A 24644-nucleotide genomic window follows, 5' to 3' on the forward strand; every position below is an offset into this window, starting at 1 on the left:
GTCGGGCCCTCATACCACCCTCATGGAGTCTGTTTCTGACCGTTTGAGTAGACACATGCACATTTGTGGCCTGCTGGAGGTCATTTTGCAGGGCTCTGGCAGTGCTCCTCCTGCTCAAAGGCGGAGGTAGCGGTCCTGCTGCTGGCTTGTTGCCCTCCTACGGCCTCCTCCACGTCTCCTGATGTACTGGCCTGTCTCCTGGTAGCGCCTCCATGCTCTGGACACTACGCTGACAGACACAGCAAACCTTCTTGCCACAGCTCGCATTGATGTGCCATCCGGGATGAGCTGCACTACCTGAGCCACTTGTGTGGGTTGTAGACTCCGTCTCATGCTACCACTAGAGTGAAAGCACTGCCAGAATTCAAAAGTGACCAAAACATCAGCCAGGAAGCATAGGAACTGAGAAGTGGTCTGTGGTCACCACCTGCAGAACCACTCCTTTATTGGGGGTGTCTTGCTAATTGCCTATAATTTCCACCTGTTGTCTATTCCATTTGCACAACAGCATGTGAAATTTATTGTCAATCAGTGTTGCTTCCTAAGTGGAAAGTTTGATTTCACAGAAGTGTGATTGACTTGGAGTTACATTGTGTTGTTTATGTGTTCCCTTTATTTTTTTGAGCAGTGTATATATTTTTTACAATAGCAAGCCTGGTTAACCCAGAGGGAGGTCCATCCTCTCCTTGTACATGTGCTGGTAGTGTGGTGCTTGAAGGCCAGATTATTTATCTGGGCTAATTGCTGAGAGGGGGGCTAAGGGAGAAAACAGGCTAGCCCGTGCATGTCAGGGATTAGCTGCAGCAAGGGAGATGCACGTTTAAACACATCCCCAACATAAACAGGGTGGGTTTTACCATCGCTGGGCTGGTGTCATATCATGCTGGACAGAATCCCGATGAGTTCATGTATATCTGTAGCGGGGGCTGTGCAAACACACAGCACTCATAAGGACAAAAGGCTCCAACTCTGTCGCTCTTACAGGATTAAGCTTGCCAGATAACATTGGAAACCGACAAGCTTTTTATTGCCAGTGGTTATTATAATCATCACTGTGTGTCCACTAAAAACACATTAAACAGATTCCGTAGTTGTGCAGCAACATATAGGTCAAGCCCCATTGAAGCATTGCACACAGCAGGTGCCTCCTGCTTCCACATACACAGTGTAGGTCACTCTATGGTACAGACTACAGAGACTATTCCTACCCCAACAAGGCCTCTGAGCAGACACTTTGCCTGTGCTCTCAAGGGACTGTCTTTTCTCAAGGCCCAAAGGGAGGCCGGCCGGCAGCGTTTTGAAAGACTTTTGGCAGAACATGCCATCGTATAAACAATGGAGCGACGCAAGGGAAAAGAGATGGGCCCCCCTTCTTTGCTCCCTCTCTCCCCATCAGAGGGACTTACCCTGGCTGACTGTCAGGGCCGGCGCTGGAGCAGTGGGTTGGGCGTTGGTCCGTCCCTCTGCAACGTGCCCCTGCCCTGTGCCACTGGCCCCCGGCCCTGATCTTATCTGCCCCCAGCTCTCTGGCCCTTTCTTCCCCTGGCACACAGCGGGATATTTTTCTTGGGAACAAGCCCTTCCTACTATTTAACAGCAGGTCAGGATCCCGTGGCAGGCGACGGGGAGCTGGGCAGGTCACCCTCTAGTTTGTGTGAAAATGACATGGGTGGTCTAATAAAAACAAGTAGACATTTCATAACAGTTTATACCAGGGGTGTCAAACATATGACCCGAGTGCCGGATCCAGCCCGAGAGAGGGTCCAAGCCGGCCCGCTGGTAGTTTGGGGGACGGGGACGAACTCAAGATACTTTAAAATGACTTAGTTTCTTGACTGTGTCCTGTTCGCTAATAATCATCTCAATTCAAGCTAAACAGTTAGTGAGCATTTGAAATTCAAAAAATGATGAATAACGCACAATTTCTTTGCTAATTTTGACCGCAAAGAGATATAACCAATTTCCATTGCGGCCTTCCGGACCTCATTGAAGACCAAATGCAGCCCCCAGGACAAAGTTAGTTGGACACCCCAAGTGTTGACAGTATACCAGTATCGGGGTGTTGTCTGTGTCACACTGCTTTGCTTTATCTTGGCCAGGTCGCAGTTGTAAATGAGAACTTGTTCTCAACTAGCCTACCTGGTTAAATAAAGGTGAAAAAAAATATACAAATTTAAAGTATGGGACTTTTGAGGCCATTCATTGTTAAACATTGCTGGATGGTTGGCACTGAAGTCAATGCACAAAGCAGAGCACTGGGGTAATTTGAGGCAGCATCATCCATTGGATTTGTCACATTGGATTTGTGTGTATATACGGTGGGGAGAACAAGTATTTGATACACTGCCGATTTTGCAGGTTTTCCTACTTACAAAGCATGTAGAGGTCTGTCATTTTTATCATAGGTACACTTCAACTGTGAGAGACGGAATCTAAAACGAAAATCGCATTGTATGATTTTTAAGTAATTAACTTGCATTTTATTGCATGACATAAGTATTTGATCACCTACCAACCAGTAAGAATTCCGGCTCTCACAGACCTGTTAGTTTTTCTTTAAGAAGCCCTCCTGTTCTCCACTCATTACCTGTATTAACTGCACCTGTTTGAACTCGTTACCTGTATAAAAGACACCTGTCCACACACTCAATCAAACAGACTCCAACCTCTCCACAATGGCCAAGACCAGAGAGCTGTGTAAGGACATCAGGGATAAAATTGTAGACCTGCACAAGGCTGGGATGGGCTACAGGACAATAGGCAAGCAGCTTGGTGAGAAGGCAGCAACTGTTGGCGCAATTATTAGAAAATGGAAGAAGTTCAAGATGACGGTCAATCACCATCGGTCTGGGGCTCCATGCGAGATCTCACCTCGTGGGGCATCAATGATCATGAGGAAGGTGAGGGATCAGCCCAGAACTACACGGCAGGACCTGGTCAATGACCTGAAGAGAGCTGGGACCAGAGTCTCAAAGAAAACCATCAGTAACACACTACGCCGTCATGGATTAAAATCCTGCAGCGCACGCAAGGTCCACCTGCTCAAGCCAGCGCATGTCCAGGCCCGTCTGAAGTTTGCCAATGACCATCTGGATGATCCAGAGGAGGAATGGGAGAAGGTCATGTGGTCTGATGAGACAAAAATAGAGCTTTTTGGTCTGAACTCCACTCGCTGTGTTTGGAGGAAGAAGAAGGATGAGTACAACCCCAAGAACACCATCCCAACCGTGAAGCATGGAGGTGGAAACATCATTCTTTGGGGATGCTTTTCTGCAAAGGGGACAGGACGACTGCACCGTATTGAGTTGAAGTGACCGGCTGATCTATTGGGCCCACACGTCACCCTCCTCTGGTCATCCTGGTATCGGTCAGACGGTGTGCTGTCTTAGTGGGAAGTACTGGTGGCCCACTTTGGCTACGGACGTGAGAGTTTCCTCCTGCTCGGTGTGCGCCCAGTGCAAGGCTCCTAGGCACTTGCCCAGAGGTAAGTTACAACCCTTACCCGTTCTGCAACGGCCTTGGTAGCACCTGTCGGTAGATTTCCTGACCGATCTTCCTCTCTCACAGGGTAACACCATGATCCTGGTAGTTGTGGATCATTTTTCGAAGTCCTGTCGTCTCCTCCCTTGGCCCGGTCTCCCTACGGCCCTACAGACTGCGGAGGCCTTGTTTACACACGTCTTCCGGCACTACTGAGGATGTAGTGTCTGAGGTCCCCAGTTCACGTCGAGGGTCTGGAGGGCGTTCATGGAACGTCTGGGGGTCTCGGTCAGCCTTACCTCAGGTTTTTACCCCGAGAGTAACGGGCAGGTGGAGAGAGTAAACCAGGATGTGGGTAGGTTCCTGAGGTCCTATTGCCAGGACCGGCCAAGGAGTGGGCAGCGTTCGATTGTTTAACGTGGGTCCAATGTTTTAGGTAGCCTTCCACAAGCTTCCCACAATAAGTTGGGTGAATTTTGTCCCTTTCCTCCTGACAGAGCTTGTGTAACTGAGTCAGGTTTGTAGGCATCCTTGCTCGCACATTCCTTTTCAGTTCTGCCCACAAATTTTCCATGGGATTGAGGTCAGGGCTTTGTGATGGCCACTCCAATACCTTGACTTTGTTGTCCTTAAGACGTTTTGCCACAACTTTGGAAGTATGCTTTGGGTCATTGTCCATTTGGAAGACCCATTTGCGACCAAGCTTTAACTTCCTGACTGATGTCTTGCTTCAATATATCCACATAATTGTCCTGCCTCATGATGCCATCTATTTTGTGAAGTGCACCAGTCCCTCCTGCAGCAAAGCACCCACACAACATGATGCTGCCACCCCGTGCTTCACGGTTGGGATGGTGTTCTTCGGCTTGCAAGCTTCCTCCAAACATAATGATGGTCATTATGTCTAAACAGTTCTAATTTTGTTTCATCAAACCAGAGGACATTTCTCCAAAAAGTATGATCTTTGTTCCCGTGTGCAGTTGCAAACGTAGTCTGGCTTTTTTTTATGGTGGTTTTGGAGCATTGGCTTCTTCCTTGCTGAGCGGCCTTTCAGGTTATGTCGATTTATAGGACTCGTTTTACTGTGGATATAGATACTTTTGTACCCGTTTCCTCCAGTATCATCACAAGGTCCTTTGCTGTTCTAGGATTGATTTGCACCAAAGTATATTAATCTCTAGGAGACAGAACGCCTCTCCTTCCTGAGCGGTGTGACGGCTACGTGGTCCCATGGTGTTTATACTTGCGTACTATTGTTTGTACAGATGAACATGGTACCTTCAGGCGTTTGGAAATTGCTCCCAAGGATGAACCAGACTTGTGAAGGTCTACAATCTTTTCTTTTGATTTTCCCATGATGTCAAGTAAAAAGGCACTGAGTTTGAAGGTAGGCCTTGAAATACATCCACAGGTACACCTCCAATTGACTCAAATGATGTCAATTAGCCTATCAGAAGCTTCTAAAGCCATGACATCATTTTTTGGCTTTTTCCAAGCTGTTTAAAGGCACAGTCAACTTAGTGTATGTAAACCTCTGACCCACTGGAATTGTGATACAGTGAATTATAAGTGAAATCTGTCTATAAACAATTGTTGGAAAAATGACTTGTGTCATGCACAAAGTAGATGTCCTAACCAACTTGTCAAAACTATAGTTTGTTAACAAGAAATTTGTGGAGTGGTTGAATATGTAGTTTTAATGACTCCAACCTAATTGTATGTAAACTTCCGACTTCAACTGTATGTTTTTCCACCCTAGGGTCATTCCCTACTCATAAAAGGAAATTCTGAACTTGTATTATTCAAAAACATAAATACCGTCAAATACTGTCATAACTTCTCAACAAAAAAAAGGTTTACCGTGATAACATATTTTGGTCATACGTGCGACTAGTAGGTAGCCAGGGTTAGGGTAAAGGACTAGGGTTAGGGAATATTCAGAGGTGGAATCTTTGTGGGAATTAACAGGAATATATGCATGTTAATATTAATACCATTTAAATGTAGATGTTTTTTTGCATTGATATAATTACCATATCATTTGGAAAAGTGAACCTTTTACCTTATCATAAGTAGACATAATTGCAAGTTTTTAAATCCTTCCAATAGAAATGTAAAAAGACGTTTTAGTTACGAATAGAACTTTAATTAAATGAGTTGACTCTTCACATGGAATGATTTCACTGAACAACAAAAGAAAGGGAATATTGAATGATCCCCACTGATCCATTGCATCTCCCAAAAACGGTTTCAACATACATCTGTAAAATTATAGTCTAGAAACTAAAGCTTTGGTTGTCTTCCTCTCAGGCTTCCATTGACCTCCTCAATGAACACCTCTTGAACATCACTCTTGACGCCTCATCTTCATTGTCACTTTCCAACCTTGTTGAGGAAGCCTAATTTGCCCGGATAGCCACCAATTTTCAACCCTTGTATTGGTCAGCCTGTTGCATGCTTTGGTGTGTGTGTTCCCAAACAAGGACCAGTTGCGCTCTGAGGCGGCTGATGTTGGTGGGATTTGGAGGATGATTGAGGCAACAGGGGAAAGAGCCTCAGATCCACGAAGTCCCTTCCAACAGCTGGCTGATGAGATATGTTGGCACGACTGCCATATTGTATCTCCATCCCAAAGCCCTTGCTTGGAAGTGTACTTTGCCAGACTGCCAAGAACCTTGCCCTCATCCAGGCCAAGGTGGCGGGACACAGTAGTGATGACACCATAGGCCCTGTTGATCTCTGCGCCAGACAGGATGCTCTTGCCAGCATACTTGGGGTCCAACATGTACGCTGCGGCTTGTATGGGCTTCAGGCAGAAGTCTTCACACTTTTTGATGCATTTCAGAACTGCAGTTTCCTCTGCTTTGAGCAACAGTGAAGTGGGCAGGGCAGTACAGATTTCTTCTCCTACATCTGCAAGCAGAGTCTGAACATCAGACAGGATGGCATGGTCTCCCTCAATCTGTGCAATGGCTACTGCTATAGGTTTCAGGCTGCTTACCACTCTCTCCCAAAATACATCATCCAGGAGGATCCTCTTGATATTGGCAGACTGTGATATGGCCATTTCTTGGAGAGACTCCTTCCCCTCCAGGAGACTGTCAAACATGATAACAACACCACCCCAACGGGTGTTGGTGGGCAGCTTCAATGTTGTGTTCTTATTCTTCACACTTTGCTTGGTGAGGTAGATTGCTGCTATAACTTGATGACCCTTCACATACCTAACCATTTCCTTGGCTCTCTTGTAGAGTGTATCCATTGTTCAGTGCCATGATGTCCTTGAGGAGCAGATTCAATGCATGAGCAGCACAGTCAATGGGTGTGATGTGAGGGTAGGACTCCTCCACTTTAGACCAAGCTGCCTTCATGTTCACAGCATTGTCTGTCACCAGTGCAAATACCTTCTGTGGTCCAAGGTCATTGATGACATCTGCATTGTAGAGACCGGTGTGTCTGTTGTCCCTTGTATCTGTGCTCTTGTGGAATGCTGGTTGAGGGGTGGAGATGATGTAGTTAATTATTCCTTGCCCACGAACATTCAACCACCCATCAGAGATGATTGCAATACAGTCTGCTATCTCTATGATTTGCTTGACCTTCACTTGAACTCTGTTGAACTCTGCATCCAGCAAATGAGTAGATAAAGCATGTCTGGTTGGAGGGGTGTATGCTGGGTGAAGAACATTCAGAAATCTCTTCAAATACACATTGCCTGTGAGCATCAGAGGTGAACCAGTTGCAATACACAGCTTGAGCAAGGCATTCATCAGCATTTCTGACTACGTTCCTCCATTGAGTCAAAAACACTTTTGATTCCATGAGGACCATGAGCTGTTGTTATCGATAAGGATAAAGTCCCTGTACTTCACCTCGAATAGAAGTACAGGGACTTTTGTCAGATGTTGCTTGTTGTGAGATGCTGAGGGAACTTTATGCACTTGGCCAGATGATTGTGCATCTTTGTTGCATTCTTCACATATGATTTAGCACAGTATTTGCAAAATGTACACAGCTTTTCCTTCTACATTAGCTGCAGTGAAATGTCTCCACACATCAGATAGTGCCCGTGGCATTTTCCTGTAAAGATTAGGGAAAAAAATTGTTTCCCCAAATACAATTCAATCTACGATAAATAGTTAAGGAATTTTATAGATGTATGTTGAAAACGTTTTTGGGAGATGCGATGGATCATTGGGGATCATTCAATATTCCCTTTTGTTGTTCAGTGAAATCATCCCATGTGAAGAGTCCACTCAATCAATTAAAGTTATTTTCGTAACTATGTTGTTTTTTATTTTTATTGGAAGGATTTAATAATTTGCAATTGTCTACTTATGATACGGTAAAAGGTTTATGTTTGTCTCCATATGATATGGTAAATATATCCAATGCAAATAAACATATATATTTGAAATGGTATTAATATTAATTCCCATATATTCCTGTTAATTCCCACGGAAAGTTTTCACCTCTGAATATTCCCCAAAATGTGAAACCCTAATAGTGAATAATATGTTTTGAACATCAAATCACAATAATATTTCAGTATCAAATACATATTGTATTGGCACCTAAGAATCGTGATAATATCGTATTGTGAGGTCCCTGGCAATTCCCAGCCCTAATGTTTGCTCCCAAATATTCCAGCCCTGTCCGATCTGTTCTAGTTCATCATTCATTCATTCAGATGTCTGTGTGTATATGGTTCTGGTTTCAGTCGCTACACTAGTGGTGTGGTTGATTGATGTTCTGGTATGCACTGGGTTGGACACATACTCTGGGATATACTTTTCCTCTCATACTGGGGAAGACTCACATTCTCATGTAGTGGTGTCATTGTGTTCTTGTTTCAATGAAGCTGTGCTCTGTGGGCTTGGTGACTTATCTGCAGAATGGAGAAGGAAGAACTGAAGATCGTGAATAAGGATGAGGAGGATGAGATGGTGTGTGTCCTTATTTTACCTCCTCGAGTTCTTTCCCTCCCGCTCTCTTTTCCCTCCCGCTCTTCCTACCCCTCCTGCTCTCTCGCGCTCTTTCTTTCTCGCTCTCGCGCTCTTTCTTTCTCGCTCTCGCTCTCTTTCTTTCTCGCTCTCTCTCTCTTTCTGAATTGCACATATGCCAACGCCTAATAGTTTATTCAAATCAAATGGTATACAAACTCACGTTAAAACTTGACTCAAACTCCCCTGATGACCCCATATGAACTGCCATTTTAACCGTCCCCTCTGGCCCCCGCTAGGAGCTCCAGGGGTACCGTGTGTGTCGGTGGCGTGTGGCAGTGGTGAGCCTGGGGGTGCTGTGTACAGGGGGTTTCCTCCTGCTGCTGCTCTACTGGATGCCAGAGTGGTGTGTGAAGGCCACCTGCACCCGGACCACCGTCAGAGAGGCCGAAGTGGTGCTGCTCCAATCCACCGTAGGCCAATGTCCTCTTCACCACGGCGACAACCAATCTGAATATTTTCATAACACTTCATTTTAAAGTAGATTTATCAGCCACCAATTTGTAGTTTGTTAGCGTATTTATAAGTATCTTATAAGCCATTTATTAGTTCTTAATTAAGTATTGTCTTATTCAAACATAAGTCATGTGTTACTGGACAATCCTTAATAACCACACCTCTCCACACCAATGAGCAAAGGTTTATAAGGATTTCCTGACACTATGGATTTGTGTAGGTTCATGAAATACAGCCAACATTCAACAAAAAATGTGACGTAAACAATTAGCATCGAAACTTCCATGGTAATCACAATGGCCACTTTCAGGACACACGTCACCATTAAATACTTATTGGGAATCTTATCAATCATATCAATGTTCCTTCCTACTGTAGGATATGAGAGAAGTTGACTTAAGGTGTCAATCTGACTTTTTGCACCACCTGTACAAACACGTATAATGCATCAAAATCTAACTGTCCTTCACTGAATCATAGGCTCTTCACATACGAAGGAAATTTAGCTTCACTGTCCAAATACGTGAATACCAGAGAACCTGTCACCGCTGATGGTATATGTGTGTCTCAGGATGACTTTAAGCGCTGGTTCCTGGCCAAGGTGCGTGTGATGCTGGCCCCTGGAAAGAACCCCTTTGACAGCCTGGAGACTCAGACCACTCCCCCCATGGCCAATGGACACTCCCCCCACCCCTCGGACGGCTTCACCCAGGAGTTAATCAGGAAGTACGCAGAGTACCAACCCACTCAGGTAATACCACGCGATGGCACACACAATAACACACGACTGTCTTTTTTGCTTTCTTTACCGGTTTCTTTCTCACATACATTCACTCTCAAAAGTATACACCTTTATGGTCAATGAAATGGGGAGGGAAAAGCACAAATCAAAAAAGTTTCTGCCTTAGTTATTTTTGATAACATTTTTATTTATTTCTCCCTTCAGATTCGCTATTTTACACTCCATAGCACAAAGTACTACTGGAACGACGAGGTCCAAAATTTTGAAGTATTAACGTAAGAAATTTAACAGACCATTATTATAGCCAGTGACCTGGATACTTTCCAAATGGTTTGTGTAATGCGTGTCCAAGTAAATGTTCTAATGGAGGCCCTGTTTCCCTTCTTTCACACACACACACACACACACACACACACACACACACACACACACACACACACACACACACACACACACACACACACACACACACACACACACACACACACACACACCACAGGGGCCTGGAGGACCGAGAGGTGACCTGTTCCACCGTCCACTCAGAGCACAGCACGGGGCTCACCAGCAACCAGCAGGAGTACAGGTAAGTTATACCAAACACCTTGTACAGAGTGAAAGGTCATGATGGTTTGAGCAATGTAATGTGTTGAGGTTAAATTCACCCCATAGGAATGCTTGGTTTTGGTGCATTAGCTAAGTCACTCAAAGGTGGTACTGATACCAGCAAAATGTATATTGTTACTCTATTACACTTAACCCTGACCTTCCTACGGTAGATTCATTACCCCCATCCCCCAGTGCCAGACTTCACGGTTGAAAGCAGATACTGTTATACCACTGCAGGCTACAGCAGCCTCTCTGTCACCTTAGACGCCCAGACTTACAATGCCCAGTCACCTTACAAAGCCCTGACAACACCTTCTAATAGCCCTGTTGGATGTCAGTCTGCTCAGAGCTGGCCTTCTGTTCCCCATGTGTCACTCACCCAGCATCTAGAGGGAGGTAGGGTGTGTTCATGTGTGTGACTCTGACCTACTTAATGTAGCACTGTCAGTGTCACACCTTATCAATGGTTTTATTAGACACATTGTGTCTGTGTGTGTGAGAGACAGACATTTGTTATAAAGTTGAATGAGTTGTTAGTTTGAACTGTAAATGTTCAACCTTCTCTCGTGCTTTCCCACAGGAGACTGTTTTTCGGAGTGAATGAAATTGCAGTGAAAGTGCCTTCAGTTTTCAAGCTGCTAATCAAAGAGGTAGGAGAGGTTTTGGGTGTAAATGGGAATTAGGTGTTCATACCCACTACTTAAAGGATGCTTGATTTTCTTACCAGAGCTCATTTTCTCTGACACCTAATTGATAACATAAGTCTATATGAATTATTTACATCCAAAGGTGCCTATCGAAATCAATAGCTAATTTAGCTGAGATAATGATCAAGATAATGAGCTTCTGTGCCTGGCATTCTAATGGGAAAGTTCTGTTGAATGGAAGCCAACTTGGCTTTAAGCTTTTTTTCTGACCAGACAGATTTAGATTCTGAGTTGTTGCAGGGAGGTTGTCTTTAGTCTAATGAGTGAACACTGTGAACAGGGCCAACAATGGCAGTAAAACAGCATTTTCCACCTCCGCAGTTCCTCTCAGCTCCTTATTGTCTTTCTATCTCTCTGACGTCTCTCTCGCTCTCTTTGACCCCACGGTCTCTGCGACAGTCTCCATGTCTCTGTTTGTCTCCCTCTCTGACTCTCTGTATAAAGAAACAAATTGAACCATATGTGTCAAGAGATATTTCACATTTATACCCTTTTCACACTATTGAGCCAAACATGACATATTATGGTTAGTCTGCTATAGGGCTTAATCAGGCATTATTCTAGTGAATGTCAAAGTGGATGTCTTGTTGCAGCTTGTTGTTTTGAAGAAGTTGTTTGACATGCCTCTTTCTTTCCCTCCTGCAGGTCCTCAACCCTTTCTACATCTTCCAGCTCTTCAGTGTGATCCTGTGGAGTGCTGATGAGTACTACTACTATGCCGCAGCCATCGTCTTTATGTCGGTCATTTCCATAGCTACCTCGCTGTACACCATCAAAAAGGTACGTCTGTCCCTGCCTCTTGGTCTCCTCTATCCCTTTTTGTCTGTCTTCCCTTTCTAACTCTTTCTCAACCCCTCTCATCCCCAATCTTATTATTCCTTCCACAATTTGGAAAAATGTATTCAATAATCAAAAGGTGAGTCTGGGGCCTTTCTGAACTGGCTGGAACCAGGCTGAACTAGGCACATCTGGACTAAAACAGACTTTAGCCCCCTCCCCACTCTAGGGCCCTGGGTTCACCCCCTTACAATCACACTGTATAAGTAGAGAGATGGAGGGAGGTGAAGGGGTGAAGGCTTCTCCTGGGGCCCTAGGTTTACACAAAGAGAAGGAGAAATCCCCCTTAGAATCACACAGCATATGGAAGAGGGAGATCAAGAGAGAGGTTGGATGGATGATAGATGGATGGGGAGGGGGCAGCAAAGTCTTGTCTGGAAATTTCAAGGGACATTGAGAATCTATTAACTAGAGGCCTGTTTTTGTAGCACCTGATGTGGTTATGCTTATTGGCTGTTCTCTCCTTTTCAGCAATACGTCACGCTTCATGACATGGTGTCAGCACACAGTATTGTCCGAGTTTCAGTCTGCAGAGCCAGCAACGGTTTGTCTAATATACCTCACTAAGATTTCATGCACTTTGACTAGTGTTCAATTCACCAGTAGAACGGCACAATTATCCGTGTGTGTGTGTGCGCTCCCACGGCGTGCTCAGGCTGTGCATGTGATGCCTCAGCATTTTCCCCCTGCTGCCCAGATGGGCGTGAATAATGAGAGATGTTCTGAACAAGACTGGGGCTCTGACGCACAGAATACCTCTCTTTTATCCTCCCTTCCTTCCACTCCTCTCTCCCTCTGTACTGTCCCTGCATTCCCCTCCTCTCTCTCCCTCTCCCCTCTCTCCACACCTGCTCTACCCTCTGTTGAATCTTAAGACATCGAGGAGGCCCTGTCCACTGACCTGGTGCCTGGCGACGTCATGGTCATCCCTAGCAACGGGACCATTATGCCCTGCGACGCGGTGCTGGTCAGCGGCACCTGCATCGTCAACGAGAGCATGCTGACAGGTGAGACTTGGAGATTCTGCCTTCTCGCTCTCTGTCACTGCTGGTCACTTGCCAAATACAAAATTCAAAAATATATTTATTTGACATTTGTGCAAAGCCTCACACAACACTACACTCTCTAAATACCTGGCTCTTCCTCCTCCCCCAAGGCGAGAGTGTGCCAGTCACCAAGACCAACCTCCCCAACCCGGGCGAAGGGGACAAGGAGGGTGACGCAGCTTACAGCATGGAGGAGCACAAGAGACACACCCTCTTCTGTGGCACGCACGTCATACAGACCCGCTTCTACTCAGGGGAGCTGGTCAAGGCAGTGGTGGTCCGCACAGGTTAGCCGTCTGTGTGTCCGTTCGTGTCCTCAGTCACAACACACACAGTATACCTTTTCAAATTGTTGTACGATCATGATCTGATTTTGGATAATAAAAGGAGCGTTTACCATATTCTGAATGTAGCTCCTCCTCCATCCCCCCCAGGTTTCAGCACGGCTAAGGGCCAGCTGGTGCGCTCCATCCTCTACCCCAAGCCCACCGACTTCAAGCTGTACCGCGATGCCTATCTCTTCCTGCTGTGCCTGGTGGCTATAGCTGGCATCGGCTTTGTCTACTCCATCGTCCTCAGCATCATGAACAATGTACTGGGCCACACAGTACACTATACTCTGGCTGGGCTACTGCGGGGCTGGGGAGGGATTGGGAGGGAGAGTGTACAAGGTTTATAGGTCACAGTGGACTATTATTGCTGGTTAGCTCCACAACCAATTCAATCCCTACATTAACCCCTGCTGTATTGTCATTATTTTCCTTACCTTCTCTACTGTACCCCAGGTGCCAGCCAAGACCATCATCATTGAGTCCCTGGACATCATCACCATCACCGTGCCCCCCGCGCTGCCCGCTGCCATGACGGCGGGCATCGTTTACGCCCAGCGCCGCCTCAAACGCATCGGCATCTTCTGCATCAGCCCCCAGAGGATCAACATCTGTGGCCAGCTCAACCTGGTCTGCTTCGACAAGGTGGACACACACACATACACACACACATTGGTAGAGGAGAGGCTGTGCTGGGGAAACTAGTCGTGGTGTGGTGATCCGGTATGGTAATTGCCCTGCTCAACAGTTAGTGCTATTTATCTCCCCTATTCACTTTGTGCCTCTGTCCTCAGACAGGTACACTCACAGAGGATGGATTAGACCTGTGGGGAGTCCAGAGAGTGGAGAAGGGGACTTTCCACCTGTCAGAGGAGAATGCCTATAATGACACTCTGGTTAAGTCCCAGTTTGTAGCCTGCATGGCCACCTGCCACTCTCTTACAAATATCGATGGAAAGCTGTCCGGAGACCCTCTGGATCTGAAGATGTTCGAGGCCACAGGCTGGGTGAGTGACTGAAACTTTACCCTTAATCTCTAACCTGTGTGTCCTTCTCTTTCTTTACCAAAACAATGTGTTTCATGCTCAGAAATGTTGACTCAAAATATGTTGCTTTGAGAGATTTTCCGGCCTTCTATTTTCAGACATACATTTGCTTCTCCCTGACTTTCAATGTTGTTCCGATCACACTTATGGTATCCATTTTGAGATGCTGGTCAGCTGAAATCTTGACTTTCGATGCCGCTTAGATTTTCTAATGTTGACTCCTCTCCTGACAGTGTCCTCTCTCCTACCTCCTCTCCCTGTCAGATCCTGGAGGAGGCCACTGAGGAGGAGACCTCCCTCCACAACCGTATCATGCCCACCGTGGTGCGGCCCCCCAAGCAACTGATGCCCCCCGAGCCCGTCGTGTCACCTGAACAGGACATGGTACGAACAGGTTACCCCTCCTGAGAGCAAGGCTCAGTGCTGCCCCCAATGGACACCCACCCTCAGCATTGATCATGTCTCCCTCATCACATGTTGATTTGGTCTGTTGCTGTTAGCTCTTGGTCATGTGTAAACGTTTAAGTTCATGTTAATCATAGTTCTGAATGGTATCTGGGTTTTCTATGTTCACATTCTATGTTCCTCTCGCATTCGTTGAAATGCAATGTTTGATTGTACATTCACTCTATTTTCTTCTTTCACATTGTAGGAGCTGTATGAGTTGTCGGTAAGTAGTGCAATCTCTCAAGTTTTGAATATTTATTGTACCTTTACGTAGAGGTGAAAGATCTGGAGGTTAAAGGTCATTCTGTGTGTTGTGTCCTCATGCAGTCGGCCTATGAGATTGGTATCGTGCGTCAGTTCCCCTTCTCCTCGGCGCTGCAGAGGATGTGTGTGGTGGCCCGTCTGCTGGGGGAGAAGCGCATGGACGCCTACCTCAAGGGGGCGCCAGAGGTCGTGGCCAGCCTCTGCAAGAAAGACACTGGTTGGTCTCTTAACTGTTTACTCTGAATGTGCCTATATACTTTGCAGACGCTCCTATTGAGAAGAAGTTACGGTCAGTATAGTAACGAACGAATGCTCTGCTACTGAATTGTTAGTCCCTTGGTCTAACCAAGTGAGATAATCGACTGCTTTGATGTCAACGGTGTAGGGGCATGATCACAAAGACCAGCAGTTTCAAAGGTTTACTGCCTGGAATCTTGTCTTTTCCAAGAAGTTTCTGAACCCATCTCTCACTCACTCTCACACACACACAAAAAAAGTCTATTTAAGGGCTTTATTGGCATGGGAAACCAATGTTTACTTTGCCAAAGCAAGTGAAATGGATAATAAACTATAAAACATTTGCTGTGAACATTACACTTACAAAAACTCCAAAAGAATAGACATTTCAATGTCATATGTCTAAACTCAGCAAAAAAAGAAATGTCCTCTGTCAACTGGGTTTATTTTCAGCAAACTTAACATGTGTAAATATTTGTATGAACATAACAAGATTCAACAACTGAGACAAACTGAACAAGTTCCACAAACATGTGACTAACATAAATGGAATAATGTGTCCCTGAACATAAGGTGGGGTCAAAATCAGAAGTAACAGTCAGTATCTGGTGTGGCCACCAGCTGCATTAAGTACTGCAGTGCATCTCCTCCTCATGTACTGCACCAGATTTTCCCGTTCTTGCTGTGAGATGTTACCCCACTCTTCCACCAAGGCACCTGCAAGTTCCCGGACATTTCTGGGAGGAATGGCCCTAGCCCTCACCCTCCAATCCAACAGGTCCCAGACGTACTCAATGGGATTGAGAGCCGGGCTCTTCGCTGGCCATGGCAGAACACTGACATTCCTGTCTTGTAGGAAATCATGCACAGAATGAGCAGTATGGCTGGTGTCATTGTCATGCTGGAGGGTCATGTCAGGATGAGCCTGCAGGAAGGGTACCACATGAGGGAGGAAGATGTCTTCCCTGCAACGCATAGCGTTGAGATTGCCTGCAATGACAAGCTCAGTCCGATGATGCTGTGACACACCGCCCCAGACCATGACGAACGCTCGACCTCCAAATCGATCCCGCTCCAGAGTACAGGCCTTGGTGTTACGCTCATTCCTTCGACGATAAACGTGAATCCGACCATCACCCCTGGTGAGACAAAACCGCAACTCGTCAGTCAAGAGCACTTTTTGCCAGTCTTGTCTGGTCCAGCAACAGTGGGTTTGTGCCCATAGGCGATGTTGTTGCCAGTGATGTCTGGTGAGGACCTGCCTTACAATAGGCCTACAAGCCCTCAGTTGAGCCTCTCTCAGCCAATTGCGAACAGTCTGAGCACTGATGGAGGGATTGTGCGTTCCTGGTGTAACTCGGGCAGTTGTTGTTGCCATCCTGTACCTGTCCCGCAGGTGTGATGTTCGGATGTACCGATCCTGTGCATGTGTTGTTACACGTGGTCTGCCACTGCGAGGACGATCAGCTGTCCGTCTTGTCTCCCTGTAGCGCTGTCTTAGGCATCTCACAGTACGAATATTGCAATTTATTGCCCTGGCCACATCTGCAGTCTTCATGCCTCCTTGCAGCATGCCTAAGGCACGTTCATGCAGATGAGCAGGGACCTTGGGCATCTTTCTTTTGGTGTTTTTCCAGAGTCAGTAGAAAGGCCTCTTTCGTGTCCTAAGTTTTCATAACTGACATAATTGCCTGCCGTCTGTAAGCTGTTAGTGTCTTAACCTCTCTTGGGTACGTGAGACGTTAGCGTCCCACCTCTTAGACAGCCAGTGAAACTACTGTGCGCCAAATTCAAATACAGAAATACTCATTGTAAAAATTCAGAAAACAAAACATATTTTTTACAGGTTTAAAGATTAACTTCTTGTGAATCCAACCACGGCGTCAGATTTTTAAAATGCTTTACGGCGAAAGCATACCGTACGATTATTTGAGTTCATAGCCCAGCAGACAAATCATTACAAACAGTAACCAGCCAAGTAGAAGAGTTACACAAGTCAGAAATAGAGATAAAATGAATCCCTTACCTTTGATGATCTTCATATGGTTGCACTCAGCAGACATTGATGTTCCTTTTGTTTGATAAAGTCTCTTTATATCCAAAAACCTCCGTTTTGTTTGCGCGTTTTCTTCAGTAATCCACAGGCTCAAACGCAGTCAAAACAGGCAGACAACAAATCCAAATTGTATCCGTAAAGTTCATAGAAACATGTCAAACGATGTTTATATTCAAACCTCAGGTTGTTTTTAGCCTAAATAATCGATAATATTTAAACCGGACAATAATGTCGTCAATATAAAATGTAAACAAGAAAGGCACTCTCTCGGTCTCGCGCATGAAAAAGCTCTGACACTTTAGGGTCCACTCATTCAGACTGCTCTTACTTCCTAATTTTTCAGAATACAAGCCTGAAACAATTTCTAAAGACTGTTGACATCTAGTGGAAGGCATAGGAACTGCAATGTGAGTCCTGTCAATGGATACTGTAATGGCATTGAATAGAAAACTACAAAACCAAAAAAAGAACTACTTCCCGAATGGATTTTTCTCAGGTTTTTGCCAGCTAAATCAGTTCTGTTATACTCATAGACACTATTTTAACAGTTTGGAAACTTTAGAGTGTTTTCTATCCAAATCTACCAGTTATATACATATCATATCTTCTGGGCCCGAGAAGCAGGCAGTTTAATTTGGGCATGCTTTTCATCCAAAATTCCGAATGCTACCCTAGAGAAGTTAATGACCGGTCCACATGTGCATGTTCATTAATTGTTTATGGTTCATTGAATAAGCTTGGGAAACAGTGTTTAAACCCTTTACAATGAAGATCTGTGAAGTTATTTGGATTTTTCGAATTATCTTTGAAAGACAAAGTCCTGGAAAAAGGGACGTTTCTTTTTTTTGTTGAGTTTATACAGTGTTGTAATGATGTGCAAATAGTTAAAGTACAAAAGGGAAAATGAATAAACTTAAAGGTTGTATTTACAATGTTTTTTGTTCTTCACTGGTTACCCTTTTTCTTGTGGCTAAAGGTCACAAATCTGCTGTGATGGCACACTGTGGTATTTCACCCAATCGATATGGGAGTTTATCAAAATTGGATTTGTTCTTTAATTCTTTGAGTCTGTGTAATCTGAGGGAAATATGTGTCTCTAAAAAGGTCATACATTGGCAGGAGATTAGGAAGTGTAGCTCAGTTTGCACCTCATTTTGTGGGCAGTGTGCACATAAACCTGGCTCTCAAGAGAATAGCAAGGCTATGCTCACTGACTCTGTACATAGTCAAAGCTTTTTTTAAATTATTTTTTATGTCATCTTCATTTAACCAGGTAGGCTAGTTTAGAACAAGTTCTCATTTGCAACTGCGACCTGGCCAAGATAAAGCATAGCAATTCGACACATACAACAACACAGAGTTACACATGGAATAAACAAAACATACAGTCAATAATACAGTAGAAAAATAAGTCTATATACAATGTGAGCAAATGAGGTGAGATAAGGGAGGTAAAGGCAAAAAAAGGCCATGGTTGCGAGGTAAATACAATATAACAAGTAAAACACTGGAATGGTAGATTTGCAGTCGAAGAATGTGCAAAGTAGAACTAGAAATAATGGGGTGCAAAGGAGCAAAATAAATAAATACAGTAGGGGAATAGGTAGTTGTTTGGGCTAAATTATAGATGGGCTATGTATGGGTGCAGTAATCTGTGAGCTGCTCTGACAGCTGGTGCTTAAAGCTAGTGAGGGAGATAAGTGTTTCCAGCTTCAGTGATCTTTGCAGTTCGTTCCTGTCATTGGCAGCAGAGAACTGGAAGGAAAGACGACCAAAGGAGGAATTGGCTTTGGGGGTGACCGATGAGATATACCTGCTGGAGCATGTGCCACGAGTGGGTGCTGCTAAGGTGACCAGTGAGCTGAGATAAGGCGGGGCTTTACCTAGCAGAGACTTGTAGATAACCTGTAGCCAGTGGGTTTGGCGATGAGTATGACGCAAGGGCCAACCAACGAGAGCGTACAGGTTGCAATGGTGGGTAGTGTATGGGGCTTTGGTGACAACGGATGGCACTGTGATACACTACATCCAGTTTGTTGAGTAGAGTGTTGGAGGCTATTTGATAGATGACATCACCAAAGTCGAGGATCGGTAGGATGGTCAGTTTACGAGGGTATGTTTGGCAGCATGAGTGAAGGATGCTTTGTTGCGATATAGGATGCCGATTCTAGATTTAATTTTGGATTGGAGATGCTTAATGTGAGTCTGGAAGGAGAGTTTACAGTCTAACCAGACACCTAGGTATTTGTAGTGTCCACGTATTCTAAGTCAGAGCCGTCCAGAGTAGTGATGCTGGACGGGCGAGCAGGTGCGGACAGTGATCGGTTGAATAGCATGCATTTAGTTTTACTTGCGTTTAAGAGCAGTTGGAGGCCACGGAAGGAGAGTTGTATGGCATTGAAGCTTGTCTGGAGGGTTGTTAACACAGTGTCCAAAGAGGGGCCAGAAGTATACAGAATGGTGTCGTCTGCGTAGAGGTGTATCAGAGACTCACCAGCAGCAAAAGCGACATCATTGATATATACAGAGAAGAGAGTCGGCCCGAGAATTGAACCCTGTGGCACCCCCATAGACTGCCAGAGGTCCGGACAACAGGCCCTCCGATTTGACACACTGAAGTCTATCAGAGAAGTAGTTGGTAAACCAGCCGAGGCAATCGTTTGAGAAACCAAGGCTGTCGAGTCTGCCAATAAGAATGTGGTGATTGACAGAGTCGAAAGCTCTGGCCAGGTCGATGAATACGGCTGCGCAGTAATGTGTCTTATCGATGGCGGTTATGATGTCGTTTAGGACCTTGAGCATGGCTGAGGTGCACCCATGACCAGCTCTGAAAGCAGATTGCATAGCGGAGAAGGTACGGTGGGATTAGAAATGGTCGGTAATCTGTTTGTTAACTTGGCTTTCGAAGACCTTAGAAAGACAGGGTAGGATAGATATAGGTCTGTAGCAGTTTGGGTCTAGAGTGTCACCCCCTTTCCTTAAGTTTGGGTCAGTCACAGTGGTCAGGTATTCTGCCACTGTGTACTCTCTGTTTAGGGCCAAATAGCATTGTAGTTTGCTCTGTTTTTTGATAAATTCTTTCCCATGTGTCAAGTAATTATCTTTTTGTTTTCTCATGATTTGGTTGGGTCTAATTCTCCTGTCTGTGTGTCTGTCTGTGTCTCGCTCTGTCTCTCTCTCTCTGTGTGTCTGTCTCTCTCTGTCTGTGTGTCTGTCTCTGTCTCACTCTCTCTTTGTCTGTTTCTCTCCCTCTCTGTTTGTGTCTCTCTCTGTCTCACTCTCTCTTTGTGTGTTTCTCTCCCTCTCTGTGTCTCTCTCTCTCTCTCGCTGTCTGTCTTTCTCTCTCTCTTTCTGTCTGTATCTCTCTCTCTGTCTGTGTGTGTTTCTCTGTCTGTTTGTGTCTGTGTGTATAGTTCCAGAAGACTTTGCAGAGGTTCTGGAGGACTACACCAAGCAGGGCTTCCGGGTCATCGCCCTGGCCCACCGCCGCCTCGAGTCCAAACTCACCTGGCACAAAGTACAGAACGTCAACAGGGATCAGATGGAGGCCAACATGGAGTTCCTGGGGCTGATCATCATGCAGAACAAGCTGAAGGCTGAGACCTCTGGGGTACTGCAGGACCTCCACAGGGCACACATCCGCACCGTCATGGTCACAGGTGAGAAAGCTGGCACACCAACATGTTTAACATATAAACCGACATTCAGTAACACACTAAATCTATCCTTCCTCCCTGCAGTAGACTTAACTTTTTGATTTTGTTTTCAAAGTTTGATGTAGTTATTCCTGGAATCCTGACGAATAAAGTTCTGGGTCTTGCAGCTTAACTTCTTGCGGATCAGTGGGACGTTAGCGTCCCATTTTGACAACTTCCGGTGAAATTGCAGAGCTCCAAATTCAAATTAAATTACTATAAATATTAAACTTTCATGAAATCACAAGTCCAATACATCAAAATAAAGCTTCACTTGTTGTTAATCCAGCCGACGTGTCAGATTTCAAAAAGGCTTTACGGCGAAAGCAAACCATGCGATTATCTGAGAACAGCGCCCAGCACACAAATGCATAACAAATCATTTTCAACCAGGGAGTTGCGACACGAAAGTCAGAAATAGCGATATAATATATGCCTTACCTTTGAAGATCTTCTTCTGTTGGCACTCCAAAAGGTCCCAGTTACATTACAAATGGTCCTTTTGTTCGATAATGTCCTTTATATCCATAAAAACTCAGTTTAGCTGGCGGGCTTCTGTCAAGATTCCACTTGGTTTCCCTCCTTGAAAATGTATACAAAATGAATCCTAAACGTTACCAATAAACTTATCCAAACAAGTCAATCAACGTTTATAATCAAACCTTAGGTACCCCAATACGCAAATAAACGATCAAATTTAAGACGGAGAATTGTTATTGTCTTTACCGCAGAAAAATACCAAAGAACGCGCTCTCATTCACGCGCTTGGAAACACTACAGCCAAAATGGGAGCCACCTAGAAAAACTAAAATTTCTGGCAAATTTTTCAAAAAACCAGCCTGAAACTCTTTCTAAAGACTGTTAACGTCTAGTGGAAGCCTTAGGAACTGCAATTGGGAACGATTTTGCCCTATTATAAAAGTGCCAGCCATTGAAATCAGTGGTAGGATTAATTTTGGGGGGGGTCCTCAGGGTTTCGCCTGCCATTTCAGTTCTGTTATACTCACAGACATTATTTTAACAGTTTTAGGAACTTTAGAGTGTTCTATCCAAATCTTCCAATTATATGCATATCCTAGCTTCTCAGCCTGAGTAGCAGGCAGTGTACTTTGGGCACACTTTTCATCCGGATGTCAAAATACCGCCCCCTAACCCAAAGAAGTTAACCTCTAACGAGTCACAAACCCGGATCCGGGAACCCCCCCATCAAAAAAGCTGACTAGCATAGCCTAGCCTAACGCCACAGGGATGTCATATAACATAATTTTCATGAAATCACAAGTCCAATACAGCAAATGAAAGATAAACATCTTGTGAATCCAGCCATCATTTCCGATTTTTAAAATGTTTTACAGCGAAAACACTATGTATTTCTATTACCTAACCACAATAGCAAAAGACTCAACCGCATATTTTCACAATTTTTCTACCGCATAGGTAGCTATCACAAAACCGACCAAATAGAGATATAATTAGTCACTAACCAAGAAACAACTTCATCAGGTGACAGTCTTATAACATGTTATACAATAAATCTATGTTTTGTTCGAAAATGTGCATATTTGAGGTATAAATCATAGTTTTACATTGCAGCTACCATCAAAAATATCACCAAAGCAGCCAGAATAATTAGAGAGCAACGTGAAATACCTAAATACTCATCATAAAACATTTATGAAAAATACATGGTGTACAGCAAATGAAAGATAAACATCTTGTGAATCCAGCCAATATTTCAGATTTTTTTAAGTGTTTTACAGTGAAAACACAATATAGCATTATATTAGCTTACCACAATAGCCAAACACACAACCACATTCATTCACCGCAAAGATAGCATTCGCAAAAACCAGCAAAAGATATAAAATGAATCACTAACCTTGACCAACTTCATCAGATGACAGTCTTATAACATCATGTTACACAATACATATATGTTTTGTTCGAAAATGTGCATATTTAGAGGTACAAATCTTGGTTTTACATTGTGAATACGTAGCCAAAATGCACAAAATTCTCCGGAGATATTTTGGACAGTCACCTAATCTAATCAAAGAACTCATCATAAACTTTACTAAAAAATACATGTTGGACAGCAAATGAAAGACACACTAGTTCTTAATGCAATCGGCGTGTTAGATTTAAAAAAAATAACTTTACCATAACAAACAGCTTACGTTATAGCGAGACAGCGCCCGCAAAAAGGAAAATAGGACTAAACATTTTCCACAGAAATACGAAATAACATCATAAATGGTTCTTACTTTTGCTGAGCTTCCATCAGAATCTTGTACAAGGAGTCCTTTGTCCAGAATAAATCGTTGTTTGGTTTTAGAATGTCCTCTTCTCCTGTCGAATTAGCAACATTAGCTAGCCATGTGGCGCGAACATGCCCAAATTCTCCTGACGCAAAGAAAGGAAAATTCCAAAACTCGCAATAAACGTTGAATAAACTGATACAACTCGGTTGAAAAAAACAACTTTATGATGTTTTTATCACATCTATCAAATAAAATCAGAGCCGGAGACATCCACCGTCTATACCGAACGCTTTTCAGAAACCAATACTGATGTCCTTCCCGTGCCTAGGTAGAGAAAGGAAATTGTGGTCACGTCGTTCCAAGAGCTCTTGTTCCACCTCAGATCAAGCTAGACACCCCATTCCACCTTCCACTGCCTGTTGACATAGTGGACGACGTATGCAGTGCATGCAAATCCATAGAAATTAGGCAATTGAATAGGCAGGCCATGGAAAAGAGCATCGTTTTAAGATTTTTCACTTCCTGTCTGGAAGTTTGCTGCCAAATGAGTTCTGTTTTACTCACAGATATAATTCAAACAGTTTTAGAAACTTGAGAGTGTTTTCTATCCAATAGTAATAATAATATGCATATTGTACGATCTAGAATAGAGCACAAGGCCGTTTAAATTGGGCAAGATTTTTTCCAAAGTGGAAATAGCGCCCCTCTATTGACAAGAAGTTTTAAGGGCATCATACACTGAATATACCAAACATTAGGAACACCTTCATAATATTGAGTTGCACCTCTCCCCCCCCAATGACATCAATAAGGGATCATAGTTTTCACCTGGATTAATCTGGTCAGTCTGTCATTGAAAGTGTGTTTTAATGTTTTGTATACTCAGTGTAAAACATCTCTCCTCAAGGTGACAACATGTTAACGGCCATCTCGGTGGCTAGGGACTGTGGCATGATTCCCCCTCAGGACCAGGTCATCATCGCCGACGCGCTGCCCCCTAAAGATGGCCAGGCAGCCAAGATCACTTGGCGCTACGCAGACAACCCCAGCAAACACGTGGGCAAAGCCCCACGCTTGGAGGTGAGGGACCCCTGGTGGTGGGTGTGGCTCATTACAGCTCTGACAGACACATACACACAAACGTACACAGACACTGATCTCCCTCAGATCCATGCAGGAAAACATCAGAACTCAGAAATTGCCCAGTGAGCACACGCAGCAGGAATGGATGAATGAATGTGTGTGTTCTGTGTTCCAGACACTGGCACACACAGAGATCACACAGCCAGTCAGTCATTGTGTCAGATTGTATCAGGGATATGTATATTTAGTGGCATACCTCGAGGTCTCCACATCAGTTTATATGGAAAATGAAGTTATTCGTCTCTAGCTTGAACGATTGTTAATCTACATAAGCCATGTTGTACCATTC

At 44.5% G+C, this 24644-nt stretch overlaps 1 protein-coding gene across 5 annotated transcripts in view; it reads left to right on the forward strand.

The window, feature by feature from the left end:
- The window catches only part of LOC129867329 (polyamine-transporting ATPase 13A3-like), a 61826-nt gene that overhangs the window by 24244 nt on the left and 12938 nt on the right, over positions 1-24644 (forward strand). For all 5 annotated transcript variants that reach the window (XM_055940657.1, XM_055940658.1, XM_055940659.1 and 2 more), the window contains 18 exons: positions 8342-8426; positions 8723-8896; positions 9511-9690; positions 9886-9956; positions 10181-10264; positions 10868-10937; positions 11640-11774; positions 12303-12375; positions 12707-12838; positions 12988-13164; positions 13312-13469; positions 13663-13851; positions 14001-14213; positions 14517-14636; positions 14905-14922; positions 15027-15180; positions 20670-20915; positions 24120-24292. In XM_055940657.1, the coding sequence (XP_055796632.1) occupies positions 8376-8426; positions 8723-8896; positions 9511-9690; positions 9886-9956; positions 10181-10264; positions 10868-10937; positions 11640-11774; positions 12303-12375; positions 12707-12838; positions 12988-13164; positions 13312-13469; positions 13663-13851; positions 14001-14213; positions 14517-14636; positions 14905-14922; positions 15027-15180; positions 20670-20915; positions 24120-24292 (2418 nt within the window). In that variant the 5' untranslated portion in view covers positions 8342-8375. The remainder of the gene's footprint in view (positions 1-8341; positions 8427-8722; positions 8897-9510; positions 9691-9885; positions 9957-10180; positions 10265-10867; positions 10938-11639; positions 11775-12302; positions 12376-12706; positions 12839-12987; positions 13165-13311; positions 13470-13662; positions 13852-14000; positions 14214-14516; positions 14637-14904; positions 14923-15026; positions 15181-20669; positions 20916-24119; positions 24293-24644) is intronic.

The sequence above is a fragment of the Salvelinus fontinalis genome, chromosome 12 (genome assembly GCF_029448725.1).
Source record: "Salvelinus fontinalis isolate EN_2023a chromosome 12, ASM2944872v1, whole genome shotgun sequence".
NCBI classification, from domain to species: domain Eukaryota; kingdom Metazoa; phylum Chordata; class Actinopteri; order Salmoniformes; family Salmonidae; genus Salvelinus; species Salvelinus fontinalis.